The sequence below is a fragment of the Rhinoderma darwinii genome, assembly GCF_050947455.1.
Source record: "Rhinoderma darwinii isolate aRhiDar2 chromosome 2 unlocalized genomic scaffold, aRhiDar2.hap1 SUPER_2_unloc_2, whole genome shotgun sequence".
Classification (NCBI taxonomy): domain Eukaryota; kingdom Metazoa; phylum Chordata; class Amphibia; order Anura; family Rhinodermatidae; genus Rhinoderma; species Rhinoderma darwinii.
Genome location: NW_027461685.1, coordinates 84,391 through 101,201, shown reverse-complemented (window position 1 = coordinate 101,201; position 16,811 = coordinate 84,391). Strand labels below are relative to the sequence as shown.

General features: G+C 37.8%; 1 protein-coding gene across 1 annotated transcript in view; it reads left to right on the top strand.

The window, feature by feature from the left end:
• The first annotated feature begins 2,747 nt into the window (after positions 1-2,747).
• The window catches only part of LOC142674725 (protein Atg16l2-like), a 47,820-nt gene continuing 33,756 nt past the window's right edge, over positions 2,748-16,811 (top strand). Inside the window, exons 1-2 of the mRNA XM_075847221.1 lie at positions 2,748-2,787; positions 5,950-6,001. Of these exons, the coding sequence (XP_075703336.1) occupies positions 2,748-2,787; positions 5,950-6,001 (92 nt within the window). The remainder of the gene's footprint in view (positions 2,788-5,949; positions 6,002-16,811) is intronic.

Here is a 16,811-nt window from a genome sequence, read left to right as displayed (position 1 = left end):
ATTTCTTTAGTAAATGAGCTCGGTGATCGCCCCCTGCTGTTCACTGATCTTATTTCATGTAATCTTGGGGCACGATGACTGGGGGGTCCTGATCTTATTTCATGTAATCTTGGGGCACGATGACTGGGGGGTCCTGATCTTATTTCATGTAATCTTGGGGCACGATGACTGGGGGGTCACTGATGTAAGCGCTGACTAATCCTCTGATCTACTTTAAACAATGGCAGCATTCTGGGAGACCTCGCCTCAAGGTAATTGCTGAAACCTCTGCCAGTCATGACCATGCACCAAATCCCACTGCATCTGTCTTGTAAAGCAACTCTGTCCTCAGTCCTCATAGACTTCTGTTTATCGCGGTGCCCGGCGTCTGGTGCCAGGCAGGCGGGCAGCATGAACCATTTATCTGTTCCATCATGTCACCGGGCAATCAATGTGCACTGACAATCAGACCCCGGAGGGGGAATTACTGGGGCCGGGTATTTGTTGTGTCTTGGAGGGTTAATACCCATCAAAGATTAACTAGAGGGCACAATGGCACCCACTAAATGCCAGGCCAGGCGCTCCTCCCCCTCTGTCAGCCTCATTGGCCGTTATCTCACAGGTCAGCCGGCAGTCAGGATGATGTGGACGAGTTCATGGTGACCTGTCATCTGCTATACAAAGGGCTGACTGCAGACTCCAGTGAATTGCACCAACCTTGGAAATTGCACTATCCCCAGCTGTCACTAGGTGGCAGCAGCGAGACAAGTATTTTTGTGTTTTGCTCTATATCTGGGACGCCCACATTTCAGAAAAACAGGGATCTTGATGAACCTATCCAGCCACGAAGTGGAGAGGTGGCCGTGCATGCGTGTGACTCTCTGGCTCCGTAACGTCTATAGACTTCAGTGAACAGGACCATGAGCAGTCCCCTCTATGTGGTTCTGATAGGGGGTCAGGTGGGGTCCAGGTCCCAGAGAAGATGTGATATGATGTGAGGCCCCTTCCTACCTTAATCTGCATGCAGTTACTCTGTCCCACCCCCCAGTCCTTGCATGACGATGCCCACGTTACGTGTTTCCATTTGTCGCAGTCGTCTCCTGCCTGGCTTGTTGTATGACCCATTTTAGGATTACCGGACGTTTCTACAATCCGGGAGTGTTCTGTGCTCTCATCTGTGATAATACATTGATCTGGAGAAAACACTGCCCCATAGTATCACATTTTAGTACTTGTACTCTAGTTACATCCAGAGCTGCATTTACAGTTCTGCTGGATTCTATGCAGGCATTTTGCTGACAGACACATTCCTAACAGCTGACATGAAACCCCATCGGTGCAGTGAATTGTGGGAGATGTATAGTAACCGCTACATCATCCAAAATGCAACACGGCAAAGCAATTTTTAGTGCAGACACTGAACAAACAGTAAAGACTTGGGAAGTACTGCAAGCTGAGAGCTAAAAGGAAGTCAGCAGAACTGTGAATGTAGCTCTGGATGTGACTGGAGTACAAATCACATCCAGAGCTGTATTCATAATTCTGCATCTTGCTGCTTTTACCATTGTGCTGACAGACGTGAAATCCCATAATGCAATACATTTTGCTGCAGCGACTTGTGGGAGATGAACAAGCTGTTGGCGGATGGGAGGTCCTGCAGCCCAAGAGCTAAAAGGAAATCAGCAGAATTGCGTATGCAGCTCTGGATGTGACTGGAATATGACATTGATGTAACTTAGAATCAATACTAAGATTTATCCTGATCCTTTATACATTTTGGGCTTCACTTTTGCAGAATTTTTTTTGATCTTGTCCCTGTATTGATAATTTAATCGCATCGCCATTGTTTTGTGGGTGGGGACGTGTTAGATATAAGCCGGGCACTGACCCCCCAGCGGCCCCCCTTTAGGTGCACGTTCAGCTCTGTACACACATGTCATGTTCTGCACGGGTCTCCATGCTAAGCCTTTGGTGAATATTTGCAGTTCGCTGCCACCTTCATTTCATTTTCTGTAATTAGGAGAAATTATTCATATTTTACTAAGAAAAAGTAACAATAACGAATGATATCAATTCAATATTCACCGATGTATCCACCTTTATTCTCCAAAATTAGCAATATTGTGATATTTCCCCTGATACAACAGCGCCACACCTATCCACAGGTTGTGTGTGGTATTGCAGCTCAGCCCTATTCAATTCAATCGAGCAGAGCTGCAATACCAGAACTAACCCATGGGCCGGTGTGGCGCTGTTTTTAAAAAAAAAAAAAAAAAAAAAAAGCAGATGCTAAGATTTTCTAATCCTGGACAACCCCTATAACGGGGTGTCTCATCACGAGGTTGCCACTAGTGGGAGATGCGTCTGGCCATGCACTTCCATTTCCGCAGCCGCTGCAGGAGCCGTGTAGTATTATTTGCTGGCCATTTAAATGAATATAATACATGAATTTGTTAGTGTCTCCCCTCGGTAATAAAGGGGGTTCTTGTTGGGGGGACCCTCCTCTATCATGTCCATTTGCCTTAATACTTTATATAGAAATAGTTTTTTCTTCATGACACCAATTTTTTTTGTTATTTTTGTATTTTATTTTTGGAGTATTTCACATCATTTTATTTTTATTATTTTCCATCGTTTTTAGTTTTGCAGCTGAAATAAATAATCTGTGCGTGATCGCCGCGCGTGCGGGGTCTGACATTGTCTGACATTGACCCGAAATCTCTTCCCCCTGCTGTAGTGACGTCGCGGTGGAACTTCCTTTTACTTTGATGCATCCAAAACCCAAGGAGGAGCCTCTACACCGAGACGGTAAGAGGGGTAAGAGGGGTCCTCAGGGGGGCAAACTTAGTATCACCGGAGTAGTTAAAGGGGGTTTCTAGAATCATCAATTATCACCTATCCACAGGATAGGTGATCATTTTCTGATCGCTGGGGGCCCCACCAATCAATGGAACAGGGGTCCCGAACACCCCCCCTTCCTTTCTTCTCATTGATTGGCCGCACCGAGGAGGACATTGAATGGAGCGGCGGTCGATCACGCGTTTTGCCGCTTGATTCAAAGTCTTCGGGAATGACGGAAACAGCTGAGCGTTGAACTCGACTGTTTCCATCCTTCCGAAAGACTTTGAATCGAGCGCTCCCAAAATGTAATTAATGAATACGAGAACCGGGCACTCGGTAATGAAACAAATTGTATTTATTTATTTATTAATCCTCGTATCGTTACATTTTTATAAACGTTTAGAATACTAAACAAAACAGAAAAAAACATAAGAATAAAACATCGTCTTTTATGTCACATTTTGATCTCTAAAGACAAAAAAACTCAGCGTTTATACAAAATTGTACAGAAAAGAAAAGAAACATCCGGGAATTGGTATCTCCACCTTGACGTCAGGAATCTGCGCTCGTGGACGCGGATGTCGCCATGGCTATTATTACGTGTATATTATATGTGGATTATTACAGATGGCGGAAAGTTCGTTTTAGTCTTTGGAGATACAAATTCCCGGATGTTTCTTTTCTTTTCTGTACAATTTTGTATAAACGCTGAGTTTTTTTGTCTTTAGAGATCAAAATGTGACATAAAAGACGATGTTTTATTATTATGTTTTTTTCTGTTTTGTATCGAATTATCTGTGGCCGATGTGGCCGACCACGTTTATAAATACAAGTTGTTTCACACCTGAGTGCCCAGTTCTGGTATTCATATATATATGTGTGTGTGTGCCTTAAAATTGTGTTTATAGAAAGTAGAACTTGTCCTACAAAAAATGTACTAATGCAAAAATCAAAAAGTTACTGAATTCCTGGATGAAAAAATGAACAATCTGTGGGGTCCCGAAGCCCAAAAGTCTCTTGCCCCCCCCTCTCAACATTTCTCAGCCGAAGTGGAGGTCGCCAGAAGCTGGTGGACCCCTCCTTTCTGCAAGACCCTTAGGGCACGTTCAGACGTGGCAGAATTTTTCCGCTGCAAATGTTGGTGCAGATTTGGGGCAATTACGCAACGAATCTGCAGCAACATTTGCATATTTGACAGGTAATTCAGACGTTGCGGATATCACAGCGGACTTGCCGCAGATTTCCGTTTTTGCAATGCAAAGGCTGAAATCCGCAGTGAAATTCCGCTTTTTCTCCGCAACATTCAGTGCATGCTGCGGAGGAGGGTAAATTCTGCACCGCAGCCTATGGTCCGCAGCCGAGTTTTCCGCAACGTCTGAACTAACTTGCCTAAAAATGTATAGAAACAAATGTAAAAAACGTCCGCTGGAGAATTCCGCCAGGTCTGGCCGTGCCCTTCGGGGGGCCGTACACTAGTGATTTTCATTGGCCGAAACGACAGATTAAAAAAGTTGTCATGCGTCAATTTTTCGAGCATCGAATGATCATTTTCACCAGCGACCAACTCCAGATATTTGTGTTTCGATCTGATGTGTTGGATTTTTTCAGTTGTTTGTCATGAACGATTGTGAAGACTTTACAGAATATTTTTTTTTCATACGACTGAAATGTAAAGTAACAAATCCCGTCGTGAAATGGGCGTTAGACTGGGCGCTCGGCTATGAGAAAAAGAGTCATCGATCGTTCAGCCATTCAAAATGACAAATTTATCTCCAGGGGGAGTGTAAGGCCTTATTTACACCAGCGTAGTTCACGTCCGTAAATCCCGCGCGCCGCACGGACCTATGTTAGTCTATGGGGCCATTCAGACAGTCCGTGATTTTCACGCAGCGTGCGTAAAACTCACGACATGTCGTATACTTGAGCGTTTTTCGCACATCGCGCAGCCATTGAAGTCAATGGGTGCGTGAAAATCACGCAGGCACACGGACGCACTTCCGTGTGACGCTCGTGATTCGCGCCACAGTTGTTAAATGAAGGAAAAAATTCATTGCAGTTTCTAAGCATCGAAACCGCGTGTCATAAGGATGAAAATCACGCAGCCACGTGCCATTCACTGATGACACACGGAACTGCAACGCGCGCAAAACACACACGCTCGTGTGAATCTCGCCTCAGGGTATGTTCACAGGGCTTAGCAAAATACGTCTGAAATTACGGAGCTGTTGATTTTCACACATTTTTGTAACAACTCGCGTTTTTCGCGGCGTATTTTACAGACGTTATTGGAGCGGTTTTTCAATGGAGTCAATGAAAAACGGCTCCAAAAACGTCCCAAGAACTGACATGCGCTTCTTTTTTGCGGGCGTCTTTTTACGCGCCGTCTTTTGATAGCGACGCGTAAAATGACACCTCGTGGGAACAGAACATCGTGAAACCCATTGCAAGCAACGGGCAGATGTTTGTAGGCGTAATGGAGCCGTTTTTTCTGGCGTAATTTGAGGCGTAAAACGCCCGAATTACGTCTGAAAACAGTGCGTGTGAACATACCCAAACAGTCTGTCAATCCGCAGGGAAATCCGCAAAACAAATCCGCACTGAATCATGGGAATTTTGGTGCGGATTTGGGGCAGATTTTCCCGTGGATTATCTAAGAAGCTGAAATCTGCAGAAAAACACAAACCACAAGGATTTGATTGCAGATTTTAACTTTAAGTCAACAGGAAAAATTCTCAAAAAATCTGCGCTCCTTCTCCAACATAAATTGGCGCGCAAATAATATTCGTAGCTTTTGGATAAAATTTGTTAAAACACCATCCACTTACTTCTATTTTATTCCACTGCGGATTTTCCATAGAAAACAATCGGAGCGGAAAAAATGCAAAATTGCCGTCCCGTGAGGGCAAACCATTATTGTCCCATTTAATGTTGTTAAAGTTAATTAATCGATTACGATAAATTATTTTCCATTTTGATTTTGCTCTTGGAAATGATTCTCAAAAATAAGAGGAAAACTGAAAATTTGAGCAACTTCCGATACAATTTGATATTATTGTGTCTATTATTATTCTGCGCTGAAGTTCGGTGTCTGTGATGTCGTGACTCGATGTTTGTGACTTTCTCTTATAGTTCCTGAGAGTGAAGATCCTATAGATACAAATCTCATAGAGTTTGATACAAAGTAAGATGCAAGTGTCTATAATATCCCATAACCTGTGTATGACCATGTCCAACATCAGGACTACACGTCTAATAATGCTGCATGTCTGATCTAACCATTCTGTCTTTTCTGCATGGCTTTCCATTCATCTTTGCATGCAAATAGACAAAGGAAAATCACAGTAAGATGTCGGCTTATTCTTCTTCTTTCTTCATGTGCTTGTTTGGTAAAAGTCATTCAGAGGATAAGTCCACTCACAACTAATATTAACCCGAATGTGTAGGAACCATCACTAAAGTACACTGTACATACATCTAATAATATAATCTATATACTGCCCCTATAGACAATATAAAAACTACTATATTACTGCCCCCTATATACAAGAATATAACTACTATAATACTGCTCCTATATACAAGAATATAACTACTATAATACTGCTCCTATATACAAGAATATAACTACTATAATACTGCCCTCTATATACAAGAATATAACTACTATAATACTGCTCCTATATACAAGAATATAACTACTATAATACTGCCCCTATATACAAGAATATAACTACTATAATACTGCTCCTATATACAAGAATATAACTACTATAATACTGCCCCTATATACAAGAATATAACTACTATAATACTGCTCCTATATACAAGAATATAACTACTATAATACTGCTCCTATATACAAGAATATAACTACTATAATACTGCCCCCTATATACAAGAATATAACTACTGTAATACTGCCCCTATATACAAGAATATAACTACTATAATACTGCCCCGTATATACAAGAATATAACTACTATAATACTGGCTCCTATATACAAGAATATAACTACTATAATACTGCCCCGTATATACAAGAATATAACTACTATAATACTGGCTCCTATATACAAGAATATAACTACTATAATACTGCTCCTATATACAAGAATATAACTACTATAATACTGCTCCTATATACAAGAATATAACTACTATAATACTGCCCCCTATATACAAGAATATAACTACTGTAATACTGCCCCTATATACAAGAATATAACTACTATAATACTGCCCCGTATATACAAGAATATAACTACTATAATACTGCTCCTATATACAAGAATATAACTACTATAATACTGCCCCCTATATACAAGAATATAACTACTATAATACTGCTCCCATATACAAGAATATAACTACTATAATACTGCCCCTATATACAAGTATATAACTACTATAATACTGCCCCTATATACAAGAATATAACTACTATAATACTGCTCCTATATACAAGAATATAACTACTATAATACTGCTCCTATATACAAGAAGATTACTACTATAATACTGCTCCCTATATACAAGAATATAACTACTATAATACTGCCCCTATATACAAGAATATAACTACTATAATACTGCTCCCATATACAAGAATATAACTACTATAATACTGCCCCTATATACAAGTATATAACTACTATAATACTGCCCCTATATACAAGAATATAACTACTATAATACTGCTCCTATATACAAGAATATAACTACTATAATACTGCTGCTATATACAAGAATATAACTACTATAATACTGCCCCTATATACAAGAATATAACTACTATAATACTGCTCCCATATACAAGAATATAACTACTATAATACTGCCCCTATATACAAGTATATAACTACTATAATACTGCCCCTATATACAAGAATATAACTACTATAATACTGCCCCCTATATACAAGAATATAACTACTATAATACTGCCCCTATATACAAGAATATAACTACTATAATACTGCCCCTATATACAAGAATATAACTACTATAATACTGCTCTATATACAGGAATATAACTACTATAATACTGCTCCCATATACAAGAATATAACTACTATAATACTGCTCCTATATACAGGAATATAACTACTATAATACTGCTCCCATATACAAGAATATAACTACTATAATACTGCTCCTATATACAAGAATATAACTACTATAATACTGCCCCTATATACAAGAATATAACTACAATAATACTGCTCCTATATACAATAATATAACTACTATAATACTGCCCCCTATATACAAGAATATAACTACTATAATACTGCTCCTACATACAAGAATATAACTACTATAATACTGCCCCTATATACAAGAATATAACTACTATAATACTGCCCCCTATATACAAGAATATAACTACTATAATACTGCTCCTATATACAAGAATATAACTACTATAATACTGCCCCCTATATACAAGAATATAACTACTATAATACTGCCCCCTATATACAAGAATATAACTACTATAATACTGCTCCTACATACAAGAATATAACTACTATAATACTGCCCCTATATACAAGAATATAACTAATATACTACTGCTCCTATATACAAGAATATAACTACTATAATACTGCTCCCTATATACAAGAATATAACTACTATAATACTGCTCATATATACAAGAATATAACTACTATAATACTGCTCCTATATACAAGAATATAACTACAATAATACTGCTCCTATATACAAGAATATAACTACTATAATACAGCTCCTATATACATGAATATAACTACTATAATACTGCCCCTATATATAAGAATATAACTACTATAATACTGCTCCTATATACAAGAATATAACTACTATAATACAGCTCCTATATGCAAGAATATAACTACTATAATACTGCCCCTATATATAAGAATATAACTACTATAATACTGCCCCCTATATACAAGAATATAACTACTATAATACTGTTCCCTATATACAAGAATATAACTACTATAATACTGCCCCCTATATACAAGAATATAACTACTATAATACTGCCCCTATATACAAGAATATAACTAATATACTACTGCTCCTATATACAAGAATATAACTACTATAATACTGCTCCCTATATACAAGAATATAACTACTATAATACTGCTCATATATACAAGAATATAACTACTATAATACTGCTCCTATATACAAGAATATAACTACAATAATACTGCTCCTATATACAAGAATATAACTACTATAATACAGCTCCTATATACATGAATATAACTACTATAATACTGCCCCTATATATAAGAATATAACTACTATAATACTGCTCCTATATACAAGAATATAACTACTATAATACAGCTCCTATATGCAAGAATATAACTACTATAATACTGCCCCTATATATAAGAATATAACTACTATAATACTGCCCCCTATATACAAGAATATAACTACTATAATACTGTTCCCTATATACAAGAATATAACTACTATAATACTGCCCCCTATATACAAGAATATAACTACTATAATACTGCTCCTATATACAAGAATATAACTACTATAATACTGCCCCTATATACAATAATATAACTATTATAATACTGCCCCTATATACAAGAATATAACTACTACAATACTGCCCCTATATACAAGAATATAACTACTATAATACTGCCCCTATATACAAGAATATAACTACTATAATACTGCTCCTATATACAAGAATATAACTACTATAATACTGCTCCTATATACAAGAATATAACTACTATAATACTGCCCCTATATACAAGAATATAACTACTATAATACTGCTCCTATATACAAGAATATAACTACTATAATACTGCCCCCTATATACAAGAATATAACTACTATAATACTGCTCCTAAATACAAGAATATAACTACTATAATACTGCCCCTATATACAAGAATATAACTACTATAATACTGCTCCTATATACAAGAATATAACTACTATAATACTGCCCCTATATACAAGAATATAACTACTATAATACTGCTCCTATATACAAGAATATAACTACTATAATACTGCCCCTATATACAATAATATAACTATTATAATACTGCCCCTATATACAAGAATATAACTACTATAATACTGCCCCTATATACAAGAATATAACTACTATAATACTGCCCCTATATACAAGAATATAACTACGATAATACTGCCTCCTATATACTGTATAAGAATATAACTACTATAATACTGCCCCTATGTATAAGAATATAACTACTATAATACTGCCCCCTATATACAAGAATATAACTACTATTATACTGCTCATATATACAAGAATATAACTACTATAATACTGCCCCCTATATACAAGAATATAACTACTATAATACTGCCCCCTATATACAAGAATATAACTACTATAATACTGCTCCTATATACAAGAATATAACTACTATAATACTGCCCCTATATACAATAATATAACTATTATAATACTGCCCCTATATACAAGAATATAACTACTACAATACTGCCCCTATATACAAGAATATAACTACTATAATACTGCCCCTATATACAAGAATATAACTACGATAATACTGCCTCCTATATACTGTATAAGAATATAACTACTATAATACTGCCCCTATGTATAAGAATATAACTACTATAATACTGCCCCCTATATACAAGAATATAACTACTATAATACTGCTCATATATACAAGAATATAACTACTATAATACTGCCCCTATATACAAGAATATAACTACTATAATACTGCTCCTATATACAAGAATATAACTACTATAAGGGCATGACCACACATGGCGGAATTCCTCCGCAACTGTCCGCATCAATGCCGCACCTAATCCGGGTTGCGGATTACGGCTGCGGATCTGCACAAAATGTGCAGAAAATTGATGCGGACTAGCTGCTGCGGACTGCGGGAAAAGTGCTTCCCTTCTCCCTATCAGTGCAGGATAGAGAGAAGGGACAGCACTTTCCCTAGTGAAAGTAAAAGAAATTCATACTTACCGCCCGTTGTCTTTATGACGCGTCCCTCCTTCGGCATCCAGCCCGACCTCCCTGGATGACGCGCCAGTCCATGTGACCGCTGCAGCCTGTGCTTGGCCTGTGATTGGCTGCAGCCGTCACTTACACTGAAACGTCATCCTGGGAGGCCGGACTGGAGACAGAAACAGGGAGTTCTCGGTAAGTACGAACTTCATTTTTTTTTACAGATACATGTATATTGGGATCGGTAGTCACTGTCCCGGGTGCAGAAACAGTTACTGCCGATCGCTTAACTCTTTCAGCACCCTGGACAGTGACTATTTACTGACGTCTCCTAGCAACGCTCCCGTCATTACGGGAGCCCCATTGACTTCCTCAGTCTGGCTGTAGACCTAGAAATACATAGGTCCAGCCAGAATGAAGAAATGTCAAGTAAAAAAAGCAAGACGCATCCGCAGCACACATGACATGTGCATGACAGCTGCGGACTTCATTGCGGAACTTTGAATCTCCATTGAAGTCAATGGAGAAATTCCGCCATGAGTCCGCCACTGCTCCGCAACAGACAGAGCATGCTGCGGACACCAAATTCCGCTCCGCAGCCTATGCTCCGCAGCGGAATTGTACGCATCGTGTAAACGAACACTGCTAAATTAAAGTGAAAGTCAATGTAGAAACGGCTCCGCTGCGGATTAACGCTGCGGAGTGTCCGCAGCGGAATTTAAGTGCAATTCCGCCATGTGTGAACCCGCCCTAATACTGCCCCTATATACAAGAATATAACTACTATAATACTGCCCCCTATATACAAGAATATAACTACTATAATACTGCTCATATATACAAGAATATAACTACTATAATACTGCCCCTATATACAAGAATATAACTACTATAATACTGCTCCTATATACAAGAATATAACTACTATAATACTGCTCCTATATACAAGAATATAACTACTATAATACTGCCCCTATATACAAGAATATAACTACTATAATACTGCTCCTATATACAAGAATATAACTACTATAATACTGCCCCCTATATACAAGAATATAACTACTATAATACTGCTCCTAAATACAAGAATATAACTACTATAATACTGCCCCTATATACAAGAATATAACTACTATAATACTGCTCCTATATACAAGAATATAACTACTATAATACTGCCCCTATATACAAGAATATAACTACTATAATACTGCTCCTATATACAAGAATATAACTACTATAATACTGCCCCTATATACAATAATATAACTATTATAATACTGCCCCTATATACAAGAATATAACTACTATAATACTGCCCCTATATACAAGAATATAACTACTATAATACTGCCCCTATATACAAGAATATAACTACGATAATACTGCCTCCTATATACTGTATAAGAATATAACTACTATAATACTGCCCCTATGTATAAGAATATAACTACTATAATACTGCCCCCTATATACAAGAATATAACTACTATAATACTGCTCATATATACAAGAATATAACTACTATAATACTGCCCCCTATATACAAGAATATAACTACTATAATACTGCTCCTAAATACAAGAATATAACTACTATAATACTGCCCCTATATACAAGAATATAACTACTATAATACTGCTCCTATATACAAGAATATAACTACTATAATACTGCCCCTATATACAAGAATATAACTACTATAATACTGCTCCTATATACAAGAATATAACTACTATAATACTGCCCCTATATACAAGAATATAACTACTATAATACTGCCCTCTATATACAAGAATATAACTACTATAATACTGCCCCTATATACAAGAATATAACTACTATAATACTGCCCCTATATACAAGAATATAACTGCTATAATACTGCTCCTATATACAAGAATATAACACTATAATACTGCTCCTATATACAAGAATATAACTACTATAATACTGCTCCTAAATACAAGAATATAACTACTATAATACTGCCCCTATATACAAGAATATAACTACTATAATACTGCTCCTATATACAAGAATATAACTACTATAATACTGCCCCTATATACAAGAATATAACTACTATAATACTGCTCCTATATACAAGAATATAACTACTATAATACTGCCCCTATATACAAGAATATAACTACTATAATACTGCCCTCTATATACAAGAATATAACTACTATAATACTGCCCCTATATACAAGAATATAACTACTATAATACTGCTCCTATATACAAGAATATAACTACTATAATACTGCCCCTATATACAAGAATATAACTGCTATAATACTGCTCCTATATACAAGAATATAACACTATAATACTGCTTCTATATACAAGAATATAACTACTATAATACTGCCCCTATATACAAGAATATAACTACTATAATACTGCCCCTATATACAAGAATATAACTACTATAATACTGCTCCTATATACAAGAATATAACTACTATAATACTGCTCCTATATACAAGAATATAACTACTATAATACTGCCCCCTGTATACAAGAATAAACTACTATAATAACTGCCCCTATATACAAGAATATAACTACGATAATACTGCCCCTATATACAAGAATATAACTACTATAATACTGCCCCTATATACAAGAATATAACTACGATAATACTGCCTCCTATATACAAGAATATAACTACTATAATACTGCCCCTATGTATAAGAATATAACTACTATAATACTGCCCACTATATACAAGAATATAACTACTATAATACTGCTCATATATACAAGAATATAACTACTATAATACTGCCCCCTATATACAAGAATATAACTACTATAATACTGTTCATATATACAAGAATATAACTACTATAATACTGCTCCTATATACAAGAATATAACTACTATATTACTGCTCCTATATACAAGCATATAACTACTATAATACTGCCCCCTATATACAAGAATATAACTACTATAATACTGTTCCTATATACAAGAATATAACTACTATAATACTGCCTCTTATATACAAGAATACAACTACTATAATACTGCCCACTATATACAAGAATATAACTACTATAATACTGCCCCTATATACAAGAATATAACTACTATAACACTGCCCCTATGTACAAGAATATAACTACTATAAGGCTGGGTTCACACGTGGCGAAATTTCACTTAAATTCCGCTGCGGACACTCCGCAGCGTTAATCCGCAGCGGAGCCGTTTCTCCATTGACTTCCACTTTAATTTAGCAGTGTTCGTTTAGACGATGCGTAAAATTCCGCTGCGGAGCATAGGCTGCGGAGCGGAATTTGGTGTCCGCAGCATGCTCTGTCTGTTGCGGAGCAGTGGCGGACTCATGGCGGAAGTTCTCCATTGACTTCAATGGAGATTCTAATTTCCGCAATGAAGTCCGCAGCTGTCATGCACATGTTATGTGTGCTGCGGATGCGTCTTGCTTTTTTAACTTGACATTTCTTCATTCTGGCTGGACCTATGTATTTCTAGGTCTACAGCCAGACTGAGGAAGTCAATGGGGCTCCCGTAATGACGGGAGCGTTGCTAGGAGACGTCTGTAAATAGTCACTGTCCAGGGTGCTGAAAGAGTTAAGCGATCGGCAGTAACTGTTTCTGCACCCGGGACAGTGACTACCGATCCCAATATACAGCAACCTGTAAAAAAATAGAAGTTCATACTTACCGAGAACTCCCTGCTTCTGTCTCCAGTCCGGCCTCCCAGGATGACGTTTCAGTCTAAGTGACGGCTGCAGCCAATCACAGGCCAAGCACAGGCTGCAGCGGTCACATGGACTGGCGCGTCATCCAGGGAGGTTCGGGCTGGATGCCGAAAGAGGGACGCGTCACCAAGACAACGGCCGGTAAGTATGAAATTCGTTTACTTTCACTAGGGAAAGTGCTGTCCCTTCTCTCTATCCTGCACTGATAGGGAGAAGGGAAGCACTTTTCCCGCAGTCCGCAGCAGCTAGTCCGCATCAATTTTCTGCACATTTTGGGCAGATCCGCAGCCGTAATCCGCAACCCGGATTAGGTGCGGCATTGATGCGGACAGTTGCGGAGGAAATCCGCCACGTGTGGCCATGCCCTCATACTGCCCCCTATATATAAGAATATAACTACTATAATACTGCCTCCTATATCAAGAATATAACTACTATAATACTGCCCCTATATACAAGAATATAACTACTATAATACTGCCCCTATATACAAGAATATATCTACTATAACACTGCTCCTATATACAAGAATATAAATACTATAATACTGCCCCCTATATATAAGAATATAACTACTATAATACTGCCCCTATATACAAGAATATAACTACTATAATACTGCCCCTATATACAAGAATATAACTACTATAATACTGCCTCCTATACACAAGAATATAACTACTATAATACTGCCCCTATATACAAGAATATAACTACTATAATACTGCCCCTATATACAAGAATATAACTACTATAATACTGCTCCCTATATACAAGAATATAACTACTATAATACTTCCCCTATATACAAGAATATAACTACTATAATACTGCCCCTATATACAAGAATATAACTACTATAATACTGCTGCTATATACAAGAATATAACTACTATAATACTGCCCCCTATATACAAGAATATAAATACTATAATACTGCCCCTATATACAGGAACATAACTACTATAATACTGCCCCTATATACAAGAATATAACTACTATAATACTGCTCCCTATATACATACAAGAATATAACTACTATAATACTGCCCCCTATATACAAGAATATAACTACTATAATACTGCCCCCTATATACAAAAATATAACTACTATAATACTGCCCTTATATACAAGAATATAACTACTATAATACTGCTCCTATATACAAGAATATAACTACTATAAGGGCGGGTTCACACATAGCGGAATTTCACTTAAATTCCGCTGCGGACACTCCGCAGCGTTAATCCGCAGCGGAGCCGTTTCTCCATTGACTTTCACTTTAATTTAGCAGTGTTCGTTTACACGATGCGTACAATTCCGCTGCGGAGCATAGGCTGCGGAGCAGAATTTGGTGTCCGCAGCATGCTCTGTCTGTTGCGGAGCAGTGGCGGACTGGTTGCGGACTCATGGCGGAATTTCTCCATTGACTTCAATGGAGAGTCAAAATTCCGCAATGAAGTCCGCAGATCTTATGTGTGCTGCGGAGCGTATTGTTTTTACTACCATGACATTTCTTCATTCTGGCTGGACCTATGTATTTCTAGGTCTACAGCCAGACTGAGGAAGTCAATGGGGCTCCCGTAATGACGGGAGCGTTGCTAGGAGACGTCTGTAAATAGTCACTGTCCAGGGTGCTGAAAGAGTTACGCGATCGGCAGTAACTGTTTCTGCACCCGGGACAGTGACTACCGATCACAATATACATGTATCTGTAAAAAAACATATAAGGTTCATACTTACCGAGAACTCCCTGCGTCTGTCTCCAGTCCGGCCTCCCAGGATGACGTTTCAGTGTAAGTGACGGCTGCAGCCAATCACAGGCCAAGCACAGGCTGCAGCGGTCACATGGACTGGAGCGTCATCCAGGGAGGTCGGGGCCGGATGCCGAAAGAGGGACGCGTCACCAAGACAACGGGCGGTAAGTATGAATTTCTTTGACTTTCACTAGGGAAAGTGCTGTCCCTTCTCTCTATCCTGCACTGAATAGGGAGAAGAGAAGCACTTTTCCTGCAGTCCGCAGCGGCCAGTCCGCATCAATTTTCTGCACATTTTGTGCAGATCCGCTGCAGAATCTGCAACGCAGATTCTGTGCGGCATTGATGCGGACAGTTGCGGAGGAATTCCGCCATGTGTGGTCATGCCCTAATACAGCTCCTATGTACAAGAATATAACTACTATAATACTGCCCCCTATAAACAAGAATATAACTACTATAATACTGCCACCTATATACA